Genomic DNA, 12,254 nt, shown 5'->3' with positions numbered 1-12,254 from the left:
TCGATAAGGGAACACGACAGAATAAAATAGATATGACGTCACCGAAAAAATACAAAGAATATGACGCCACAAGAACATGAACAAAAAGATGGAAATACACATATTTTAGATCAGACGGAAGGCAATTTTATGAAGAAGCCCTATGCTGTGATCAGAAAATAATTTTCAGATATAGACCTATGAAAACGGGAACCTTGTTGGAACAAGTTCATGACAGAAACAAAAATATAGAAGGTTGAGAATATAGTTCACGACACAGAGAAATAGAAAATTTATAAAAGACTGACAAGAAGAAAAAAGGAATCTTTGTAAGGAAGTATAAGGAAGCAGAGAGAGTAGAAAACAATATGTTTCAATGACAGAGATAACGGAAGAGTTGAACGGATATAATTGCTTGGCGGGAAAGACAAAGTCAGATCTCTGAGCATGCTTCTGGTAAAGTCTCGCAAGCGGGTCTGATAGATTTTTGGATGTCGAACCTATATGAATCACTGCTGCTCGCTGCCTGAAAATATTGAGGAAGGAAGAGAGAAGTACTAATCCTAATATTATATCAGTAACATATCTTTACACCATAGAGTAACAAGTCCCATTACAACCATTACTTTAATAAGAAAACACAACCCACGTCAAAACAAGACACCTAACATGACGTCTGTGTATGGATCTGGACTCAAACGTCACCTAGACCCAATATCAAAATATGCATTCAGATCCGAAGATAAGCCTCTGGTCAGATCAGCTGTGCACATCATCTCCAAAGTATGCCCTTGAGGACTCCTCTTGTACAACTTTACATTGTATGGTATTCCTAGAATGACCGTCATATCTTAAGAGTTCACCAAGGAGTACAGATCATCCCCCATAGAATCTAACGAGAAACAAAGCACAAGTCAATCCTTTTATGAGCATATAAGCGAGAATTCAACTAATCTATTCACAGGGACTAATGATGGACGAGAAGCAACGAACTCCTCATGCATATGTAGGTCTAGAAAATTCCATCTCCTTGCCATAATAGTCATCATCACTATCATCTTTTTCATCAGCATTGTCAGAATCTTCTGAATGGCATGAAGGATCAGTGTTGCTGTATTCTTCCTCTGATGGATCATCAGGATAATCAAATAGGGGGTTGTCTTCAGCTGCAAACCAGTAAGTGGTCAGAAAAAGAGTATGGTTTGTTCAAGCAGTAGAGCATGGGAGAACAAAAGCAGATTAGCATTTAGCAAGTACCATTAGAATCATCTGTTTCATAATCAGAGCCTACTGGGTTTTCATAGCAAAGGTCATCATCATCTTCAACTTGAACCCTGAATCAGACATCAGACATACTTTTTTGTTTAACAGCTAAAGCTGGAAGACAGCAGCCGTACTTGAGAGAGAGAGAGAGAGAGAGAGAAACTTACAGTGGATAACTGGAAGAACCATAGTCAAAATTCATAGTCGTATCTTCTTCTACAGTGTACAAATCATATTCATAATCATCTGGAGAGGCAGAGAAGGTATCAGCATGAAACAAAGTGTCGAGGTGATAAAACTGCATATTAGCCAAGCAATAGGCCACTTAAGTGGTCTGGTCCTTTAAGAGTTCCTTGTCATATAAGAAGGATCTCTCTCTCTCTCTCTCTCTCTACATATATATATATATATATATATATATATATATATATATGAACATGCACAAACATGCAGGTATGCCAGTGAGAGTGATTCAGCCTCAGGAAAAATAGTGGATACTTGTTCAACTTGGCAACTAATCAAACAGATTCTGACTGAAAATGCAGGAATTTTCCCCCAAATTGGACGAAGGTACTTTGACACTTGGCCAGGAATCAATAAAAATTCAAAATATTCAATTAATCAAGTCAGCAAATTAGACACCGCCAATTGGATATATTCCTCCAGAAAGCATGGAAAGGACCTTGTTTCAATGCATTTTTCATCAAGTCAGCTTCAATTTCTTCAGCAGCAGAAGGAATAAACTCCCTTAATAAGGGTAGGTAATTAAGCATCTCATCATATTCTGAGGAGGTGGTCCTGCACCAAAACCAGCTTTGATCAGACTAACCTCACTTGCTGAAGATGTCAAAGACAAGAACGTCGAAAAAGGCTTCTCTGGTTACTCTTCTTGCTTTTGCACATCAGGAACTTCTAAGCCATCAACCCGTACAATATCATAGAGCTGACAGAGGCTGTTCATTGAGTCATCATCTTTCTGTTCTCTGGTCCTCTTACGACTCCGCCATATCTGTTTAAATCGCGCATTTTTTCCAAGCTCCTGGCAGAAATTCAAGACAGAGGTGAAGAGACAAGTTGCACATCTTTAGAACAAGGCTTTTTCATTTCTTAATGGAAATCTTTAGAACAAGGCTTTTTCATTTCTTAATGAAACATACATTTCCACAGGGAACTAGTCACAAAGCAGGTCATTGTTAGAGCATAGGATTAAACCCAGGCTGGTAACACCATATGGTGGTGAAACTGGATGGACCATCAAACAACCAGACGAAAGGGGTTGTGCAACTCTATATTAGCACCAATAAGCACCACCAAAGTCCCTTTGATTAAGTAGGCAACTGATATCACCAAAAAACTCACAAAAGAACAAGTATTGTTAAAAAAAGAACAAATTAAAGAAACAATTTTAGGAAAAAGTATTCAGAAACACCAAAAGAAATCTTATGTCACACAGGTGTGGATTGCAGGTTCAAGCACGGGTCCAGGTTTGGTGAGGATATATATATATATATATATAGAAAACATGACTCCCATCATGACAATCAAATGGTTGTGAGTCGTGACGTTTTTCTTTTAAATGGTTCATGGAGGAGGCTCTCCCTCTCCTCGATCTCTGTCTCCCGGAACAGGGAAAGCCATCACCTTCCCCTCTCCAGCAAATCATTCCCTTCCTCTTTTTGGAGGGCTGGTATACGAGGGCCGCTGATCACAGGATAGGTGAAGGAGGTCAGCAAGAAAAAGGAAAGGTGTTGGCCTTCCCCTGTCTTGAGAGACCTCCCTCCCAAGAGAGGCCAACACCTCTCCCATAAGGGAAAAAAAAAAAACTGTTTATGATCATGGCTTGAGCCATCAGTAATCATGCCTGCTATACATATAATTGTCTAAAAACAACAAAACTCATAATTAGCAATGAAAAAGCTGTGATTATCAATGATTAAACACAAAAAGTGATTTTTTTGTTGCTGCACCAGCAGCTAAGTCGGTTGACCTGAGTGTGGCCATCTTTTTGAAGAGTTTGAGCTACTTGGAAGAAATCATAAGCACACCGTTATGAAAGACCTAAAAGCAAGTATGAGACTATTACTAGATTTCTGCCTAGAGTAACAAAATTTTCAAATTTTCATTAGCAAGGTTTCCCTCACTATTAATTGGAAAGTTTGTTTTCCTCAGGAAAACGTTGGGAATTCAAAACATTAAAATAAAAAAAAAATAGAGAGAAAATGAAATTACGAGCTTCCTAGTAATTTTCCCACAGATGCACAAAAAATTGAATGCAGTGTAGTTCCAAATACGTGCAGCAAATCAACAATTTGCAGAGTGGGACCCCAGGAAATTTCCCCTCAAGAGATTTTGAGGAAATCTAAATGCGAGAGACAAAATGAATTTTATTAGGTCAGACTTCCTCCCAAGAAATCAATTTACATATATCAAGAAAATCTAAAGGCACTCTTTTTTCCTTTACAAGCAATATACACAATAAAATGCCATCAGCAGAGATAAACCAAAGAGGAAGATTCTGCAACTTACTGATAATTCAATCTTGAACATAAAAAAAAATTGCATTCCAACACAAATAAAAAGGAAGAAGGTTTCTTGAAATGGAATAAGAATTTCAAAAGCCAGGAACTTAAAGATTTGAAAGACTATTAAATAGGAGGTAAGATGGAAATCTTAGGCAATAAGCTAGCTATATCACAGGACAATTGCACAATGTGACACCATGGCTGAATGGCTGAGGAAACTACGAAGTTCAAATCATATACAGGATCCAAATAAACACCTCCCTAGGATATCAAGCTCTGATTCTGAATTGTATAGGCTGGTGAATAATATTGAAAGATTCTGAACCAAGAGATACAGAAATTACCAAACTATTACTGGGTTTTTATGATGAATGATTCTAGCCAAACTTGGTGTTTGAAATTTTGAGTAACTGGAACTAACCTAAGGACAAAGGATCACAAATTTTGATGGCCACATTAATCTCTTTATTTCTTCAACAGTGGCCACCAGAGGTCTTAACAGTACCATGGCTATAACCCAGGATTCACTAAGACCAACTTGACTGGATCTGAACTAATTGGATCCAGATTTGAGTTTGGAGTTGGATCTGAAAGTAAAAAGCAGATTCCATCTTTGTCAGATTCTGGATTTGGATGCAGAACTGGATACTAGATACAGATCTCATTAACAATTAGATTCTATTTTTCTTTAGAAGACTGAAGGCCTGATTGAATGGGGCCCGACTCGAGCTAGAGACAGGTAAAGAGATATCCAAAATGTTGTCAACACTTGACAACAATAAATAGAAGGATGTCAGTATCATCTAGATGGAAAGATGATTTGACTATAACATATTGATCATCAGTTCGTGCATCAGATAGCACATTACATGGAATCTTGTTTGAAGGTGCCATATGTGAGGATAAAGGACACAAGCATGAAACATGAAGGACCAAAAAAGATTGGATCATTGAACACAGTTGGAACCTTATTATTGCAAATTGAAAACGACTCAACCATGTTCAACTTTTTGAAAAGATGACAAGTTAACAAAACATATCCTTAAGCAATCCACACTCTCTTTCTCTTTGGGAAATGAGGGTGATAGATTGCCAATTTGAGAGTCCCCCTTGGTGAGCGAGGGTAGTTGACAGATCATCCCACTCCCAACAAATAAACTGCTTGACTAGTGCTTCTAAGAACATATGTTACTTAGGAGTTAGGACAGCAAAAGGGGACTGGTCAAAGACTCAAAGTAGCATCACTGTAGAAAATAAAGTACCTCATGCTTTTCTCTAGTCATTGCTCCTTGACCCTGGATCTGTATGCACTGCAAAAGAAAAAAAATGGAACAAAACATCAGACAAGTCATGAAAATAAACAGATAGAAGTATAACAAAACTAGGGTATACATATACATACATACATATATATACACATATACACATACATATTATATAGGAATGTACAACGAACTGAGCCAACTCAGGCTTGGCTCGAACTTGCTTGAAAATACTCGACTCGAGCTCCAATTGAAGCTCGAGTTTGTGAACGAGTCAAGTTCAAGTCGATGAAACTCGACTCGTTTAACTTGACTCGATTATGTTTCTTTTAAACGAAAACATTTTTACCCGCGTCTTGGAGAAGAAACCCTTTTTCGAAAATTGAGGAAACAAAGAGCAAAACAGCCCCCGCCCCTGGCCTGCCTTCTCTCTCTCTCTGTCTCTCCATTCTCCTCTTTGAGCTCTCTCCCTTTCTCAATCTCGGCCCGTCGGCAGCTGGTTACCGACCCACCACCCACCGGCTGTGCCTGTGCAGGCTGCAGCAGCAGCAGACCAGCAGCTTTCGAAATATATTGCTTTTCTGACACACTTTGTTGCTTTTGAGCCGTCCTCAAGGCAACAAGCCAACAAAACATCTGAGTTCCTCCTCCTCGCCAACAGGCGACTGCAATTGAAGCTCTCTTCCTCCGTGCATCAACGTCCACCGGTGAGAGGTATTGGGAATCTCTCTCTCTCTCTCTCTCTCTTGTTCTCCCCACCAGTTCTTATGGACTTGCAAAGATGTTCACCAAGTGTTTGCTGAAATGCATGAGGGCAGACTTTTGCTTTCTGTGTTGCGCATATATTACTGTGGTTTAGTTTTTTGAATCATAGACTATTGTTGTGCGTAAACAGAGAGGAAGAACACATCATTTCCATGGCCTTCATTGGAATCCAAACGTGAACTGCTTTGCCTTTTTTGCTTGCATGTAAACAAGCTTAAACGAGTCAAGCTCGAGCTTGAGTCGAGCTGAGCTGGACGAGCTCAAGTTGCTCGTTAAACATCCCTAATATTTTCCATTTGATTCTAGACTACACACACACACACACACACACACACACACACACACACACACATCTTCATATATTGGTGGTCATGTTCAACTAAAAAATCTGGTGGTGAGAAGCTAACAGTGTTAAAAACACTGTGTCCATGTCCAAAGAATAAAGATTGGCCTGATGTCACTGATTGGATATAATTTTGAACTGCCTATGTTACATTTTCCATTTGATTCTAGACAAGTAGAAAGCAGAAAATATGAAAACAAAAAAGCAAGATATAGCACACCCCTGAAGGACAATGTTTAAGACATTATGTAAAGTATCACCATACATAATGGGTGCAGGCATCCTAGAAGTACATGGGACAAATAAATAGGTTAGTCAAGGAAGGAAAAGGGAAAGAAAGCTGTAACAATCATCAATGACACATATTCCATCAATTCATCGCTATTTACAGATTCATGCTTACTTCTTTTGTTATAAATCTAGGTTCATCTTTAGACACTAAAAACTAATTTTAATTTAACAGACATGGTCCAACAAAATACAGAATGAAGAAATGGTAGAGGCAACATAACATTTTACTGCTCAATCTAGCTAGGATAGTGCCGAATCCCAATAGGTGCTTGAAGCTCACCAGAGTTCAAGCAGACAGAAACTCTCTCTCTCTCTCTGTCTCTCGCTCTCTCTCTGTGCATAAATACATTTTATGTTTTTTAACCTAAGCGACTAGTGGACTGTGGACCAACTAGGTTGACTAGCCAATGGCAACATAATCAGTTGAGCTTTGGACCGTGGAGTGGTTGAGTGACTAGGTAGACTAGTCCCTACCACTCACTGAAGGATTAGAAAGTTTTCAAGTCAGTCCTACAATGTTAATTTTCTTTCTCCACTATGTTGCCTTTTCTCAAGAAGGTCTTGGCCAAGTTGGGTGTGTGGGTGTGTGTAAGTCGTTTTGCTTCCATACTTTGACTTTAGTTTTTTCGACTGAGTTGATTAGTCCCCTACTCTGTTTAGGGCCTTGACCAAGTTGTGCCTGACTTCTCATTTTGACTTATATCCAAGCATGCACTATTTGAAAACTAACTATTCCTGAACGTTATACCTGCATTGCACACCAACCGTTCTGCAAATGTTCACGTGAAATGGTTCTGGAGACATACCAGATATGCTTGAAACATCTAAACCAGAATTTCCCAACATGCTTTCTGATACGTTCTGTAAGGTTGCTTTTAAGCAGAAAGAACAGCAAGTGTAACACCAAGCAAGCCAATATATTTTCCTATTTGAGATAAGTGAAGGTCAGAAATAGAGATAAACCAAGCATGCCTATTGGATCTCCTACTTGGGAGAAGAGAAAAATGGAGATTAAGCAACATCGGGTCAAACTTCCCATTTTGACAACTTATGTGCAGGAGTTCACTATTTCAAGACTAGTTGTATATTCGTGCAAAATAGATCTGGATACATATAAGACATGGTGGATTCTGGATACAACTAAATCATAACCTCCCAATATGCCTTCTGATATGCTCTGTTAGGTTGCTTCTACCCATGAAGGAAAGCAAGCATAATACCTGTATGCGTTTACATTCTTCCATTTGAGACAAGTGAAGAGAAAAAGGGATTGCACAAGAATAATTATATCTAATAGGTTAACCCAATGCAACACTAGCACAAGAAAAAAAAATTGAATTACAGAAAAAAAAAGACTGATAATTTTAAATTGTAATATTGGCTAGAATGTTACCTTTCCTTGCCTGAAAGTCTGCCTTCTCTCCTCCAACTTCTTTTTGAATGCCATTGCACCATTAAATTCTGGCTGTTTAGCAAAAATCCAACAAGCCAAATTATACCAAACCAACTGCTTTTGCATGTCCTTTAGAACTCTCAATGAAGAAATCCATAAACCCAACCAGAGCAACAGATACAAATTGACAAATGACAAATCACAGAATACAAGAAATACATGCACGTACACTGATGCAGATGCATGTCCAGCATAGGCATATGCAAATAAACAAAGACACCACATAAATATATGCATGCCCATTAAGATATGCATATTATCCAAACAAAAATTATCCACAAACAAATAGTGCATAAATGTTACTTATCATATTTATTTAAGTACTGAGAATCCAGAACATGAAGTGTGTGTGTGTGCATAAAATATCCATATTTGACTATACTTTATTGGATTTGTTTGAGATTGAAATATGGATTTGGCTATAGTGAAAAGATTTCAGATCTGGATTTAGTAAAATCTGGTTGATCTTCAATCTTTCCGCACCATGACCAACTCAGTCATTTATTCATGATCTTGTTGCATTCTATTCCAATATCGTTTTCCCTTGAAATTGATCATAACAACATTCTGTGCCGATTCTAACTTCTGACATCAAAATTTGATCATTTACATTTATTAATCATAGCAGATCAGGTTCATTGCACCATATATTGCAGCAATATGCTTGTCCATTTGTTGCTTGTTGGTCGTGTTTCCAAGTAATTAGTTGTCTTAACAATTTCAGATGATGATATGCAATGGCTAGATAAACATAAACATAATAAACCACCATCAGTATGATGGCAAGGTAGCGTATTCATACTATTTATTTACTTATGTGTCTAACTTATTTATATAGTCCTTGAGGTGCTAATATACGATAAAACACTTAAATTGAGAATGGCACTTAATTTCAGTGCATGGTACAACAATTGAAGAAAGACCAACATAAGATAAATACACTGACCATGACCGATTGCAAGATGTCTTTGATCTCATCTGAACTCCTGACCGTCTCTACATGTTGAACCAGAAACTTTTTGCTCTTCAAGAGTCCTAACAATCCAAGTTCATCGTGAATGCATGGTGCAGTTAAGAGTACAAAGCAAGAATAGTAGCTTGCATACAAAACATGCAGATAGGAAGGATAATGCACGTACTAGACCTGAATTTCAGAGCATGTGTTGCAGAGTAGTTGGTCTCCCTACCTAAGAGAGTAAGGATACATAGTTACAGTCTTCCTATTACATTTGGACCATCCTTTTCAACATTGATGAACATGCTTTGGTACAATTTCTTGAGAAAAGTAGATCTTTTTTGCATTTTCCACAAGATATAGACCACCATATTTTGATATATAAGTGTGTGTATGTTCTCAATATGCATATTGCCAAATTTTCCAAATAACATTTTTGTAAAGTTGTCCAATACTCCAATCACAAAGATTTGTAATAAAATTGTTCACATGACCATCAATTTTTTTCAAGACCAGCCATGACACTCATGTTAAGTATGAATCTGGGAAAGTACAAGGTAAGGGCAACACTATGTTATCTAGTGTGCATACACAAAAGCAGCTTAATATGTCTCAGGATACATGTCAAATGCCATTATTTTTTCAAACAAGATAGAAGATAGTATTGCAATGAGAAGTTTATCTTTACAAGCAATAAACCATGTTTGTCATGTTTTTCTGAATGGAAAGAAAATTCTATCCTCTACTGCCACTTTTAGATGCCACAATTATGTTACTTTTAGTTTTAGTCACAAATAACGGCGAGGTTTTTCTCGGGTATAAAACAACGAGCTTGAAAAAAACAGGAAAAATACCGTAAATTTTTAAAAATTTAAAAAAACTAAAAATGGAGGAAAAATAAAATAAGTGAGAAACTAATAACACAAACATCACAACATAAGTAGATTTGCAACAAATAAAAAATAGAAAATGAAAAAAAAAAATTTTTGGCATTAAAAGAACTGAAAAAAACGAAAAAAGTGAAAAAAAAGGGAAAAAACGAGTTAAAAACACGTTTTTTTAAAAAAAAACGCGTTTTTAAAAGTTTTAAACAGCAATTTAATTTATCATGTTTTTTCGCATTTTTTGAAAAAAACGTGTTTTCTGTGACTATTGAGTGAGTTTTAACCAATCATGTATCCATCATAATCTCCCTCTAATGAGCCCTTTAATCTGATAAGGGAAGTACTCATTTGATGGAGAATGGCTCCACAAGGACAAAACAAGTTCCATGCTAACCAAAAGAGAAGTCATCTGCCTTTAGTTTTGTTCATAAGGAAGCACACAATCGATTTGCCTACATAGTTTCTCATTCATTTTCCACAGAATTGTGAAAAGGTAAATAAACCATAGGTTCTTTCTCCACCAAGGGCTGAAAAATCTGATTCTCGTTTAAAAATTTTCTGAAGCCACTATTTTTTTATTCTATCTATTAGACTCTGACCTGCAAAGATGTGTTCTCCTAACATTCATTCATTAACAGTTTAGTTATTTATTGCAAGTATCTACCTTCACTAGTTTTGGCTTTCAACAAATAGGTTTACGTGAAAAGATTCGTTCAGTTTCTATGTTTGTTTGTCTATTGAGTTTTCTTTAAGTTCTTTGACATGTTAGCGAAAAGTTGCTTCTGAAATAATTAAGCTAAAAAAATGCACCATAAACTTGACTCGAAATATGGGGACCTCAATCAAGCATCATTTTGTTTAGCTGCTGAGTAACTACCAATTGAGGAGTTGTCTGGCCAATTAATCAAAATTTGCTGAGGAAGATGGCTCTCAATTCAGCTCAATGATGAAGACATCTACAAGAACCCATAGCTATGACTGTGAACATTAATGCATTTAATCAACATATCATGTTTACAGTTCATGGCGTTATGAATCTGTGGTGAAATTGTTAGGTCTACAAACAGCAACTCCATATGTTGTGCTCTTCATGCAGGTGTATGCACAAACATCATGCGCTAGAACAGAATCTGAAAGACACTAACGCACTTTATTAGGAAGAATGTCTCATATGCAAGGATAAGTGCATTGTGGTTTTCTCAATGCAGCCTAATGTTTGGATTTTGGAAGTAGCAGTGCCATCAACGGGTTGCGTTACAGATGGACTTGACTCAACTCCATCGTCTAAACCGTATTTCCATGTAAATCCTCAGTAGGTAGTCTTTGACAACACAATGTCTAATGTAGCTTCACTTTTTTCTAACAATAATACGGGAATGATGACCAAGCTTCTTCTTTCTGTATTCATATCTGGAAACCAAGGATTTTCAAAAGAATTTGTGCTTTTGCAAGCCCAAAAAATTGAAAACCACGGCTTCCTAATGCATGGAAATCATATTTGCACGTGAGAGCAAGGCTCGAATGCAGAGTCAGAAGGAAACGAAATGCACTAAAATATTCCTAAACGAAGAAATGATCTAGGAAGGACACAATTTCAACGAAATACTACACAAATTTGGAGAAACCGAAATACTGGATATACCTAAGTAGGTACTCTAAATTCCTCCAAGATAAGCACCGTAAACACTTTACCGGTATCGCTAGAATCCGAAATAGACAAACTGCTAAGGTCGAGTACAGCTCGCTTCTGCGGCCTTTCATTGATTTCCAACCCTTCAAAAATAAAGAGCAAAAAGGCATGTTAGAGAAAGAGCGATGGCATCAATATCAAAGAAAAAAGAAAATCGACTCAACAGAAAGCTTCAATTGGCTGTTGGCATCGTTTTCTCTTAACCCTAACAACCACAGTCTTTCCATTATTGTGGATGAGAGCGGCAGAAGAATGAGGCGACGAGGAGGCAGGAATCTCAACAGCGCCGCTGCAGCCACCATCACCACCATCTCCACCTCTGCCACCAAAAGAGCTCTCCCCGACTTCCATGGTGAGAGTCGGCTGACTTCCGACTCCAATGACCAATCGCTGAAGAAACCAACTAAAATCACGCACCACGAGAGAAAGAGAAGGAGAGGGGCGGGGAGTCCCGCGAGCAGGAAACGAGTTCGAATTTGTGCACCCGTACACCGCAGGTTCGACCTCTCCACCTATTGAGCACAGTGATTTTTCCTAGTACCTCCCCGCACTTATAGCTAATCAACGTCCCTCATGTCTGGCCGCAAACAACTTGGTGTTGTTAATTAGTTACGGTTTCAACTTAGCCAATGGTTGATTCCGCAGATGTATCCGCATCAGGAAATAGATGATGATGACAAGAGTAACTAGAGTAAGGAATAAAAACTCGTCTTTTTAAATTTGCATTAAAAAGTGTTATAAACAAAATATGAACCTCATAATGTGTTTATAAACACTAATTTTATATAAATAATGTTTTAGTTTAAGTTAATTTTCTTAAAAAAATGCTTTTATACTACCAAAATTT

General features: G+C 37.5%; 1 protein-coding gene across 4 annotated transcripts; it reads right to left on the bottom strand.

Annotated features, from left to right (window-relative positions):
- Positions 1 to 514: 514 nt before the first annotated feature.
- LOC116253087 (RNA-directed DNA methylation 4) lies at positions 515 to 11,940 on the bottom strand. 4 transcript variants are annotated; one of them, XM_031627845.2, is made up of 11 exons: positions 11,572 to 11,940; positions 11,410 to 11,490; positions 9,018 to 9,065; positions 8,825 to 8,913; positions 7,819 to 7,890; positions 5,027 to 5,074; positions 2,127 to 2,281; positions 1,925 to 2,040; positions 1,410 to 1,488; positions 1,237 to 1,313; positions 515 to 1,145 (listed from the first exon to the last, which is right to left on the bottom strand). In XM_031627845.2, the coding sequence occupies exons 1-11, from the start codon at positions 11,756 to 11,758 to the stop codon at positions 976 to 978; spliced, it is 1,122 nt and encodes a 373-aa protein (XP_031483705.1). In that variant the 5' UTR covers positions 11,759 to 11,940; the 3' UTR covers positions 515 to 975. The 4 variants fall into 4 exon arrangements, with proteins under 4 accessions (XP_031483705.1, XP_049933489.1, XP_031483706.1 ...); XM_050077532.1 differs by having other exon boundaries at positions 1,925 to 2,055; positions 2,136 to 2,281; XM_031627846.1 differs by having other exon boundaries at positions 2,136 to 2,281.
- Between the last annotated feature and the right edge of the window lie 314 nt (positions 11,941 to 12,254).

This window comes from Nymphaea colorata, chromosome 4 (genome assembly GCF_008831285.2).
Source record: "Nymphaea colorata isolate Beijing-Zhang1983 chromosome 4, ASM883128v2, whole genome shotgun sequence".
In the NCBI taxonomy this organism is placed as follows: Eukaryota; Viridiplantae; Streptophyta; class Magnoliopsida; order Nymphaeales; family Nymphaeaceae; genus Nymphaea; species Nymphaea colorata.
Note: the sequence above shows the minus strand (reverse complement) of the source record. Positions and strands in the feature narration are given on the sequence as shown.

Coding starts and splice junctions, on each gene's coding strand:
- LOC116253087 (XM_050077532.1), bottom strand. CDS start 11,758: ATGGAAGTCGGGGAGAGCTCTTTTGGTGGCAGAGGTGGAGATGGTGGT. Junction 9,066..11,409: donor TTCGGATTCTAGCGATACCG/GTAAAGTGTTTA, acceptor TTACTCTCTTAG/GTAGGGAGACCAACTACTCT. Junction 2,056..2,135: donor GAAGTTCCTGATGTGCAAAA/GCAAGAAGAGTA, acceptor GTCTGATCAAAG/CTGGTTTTGGTGCAGGACCA.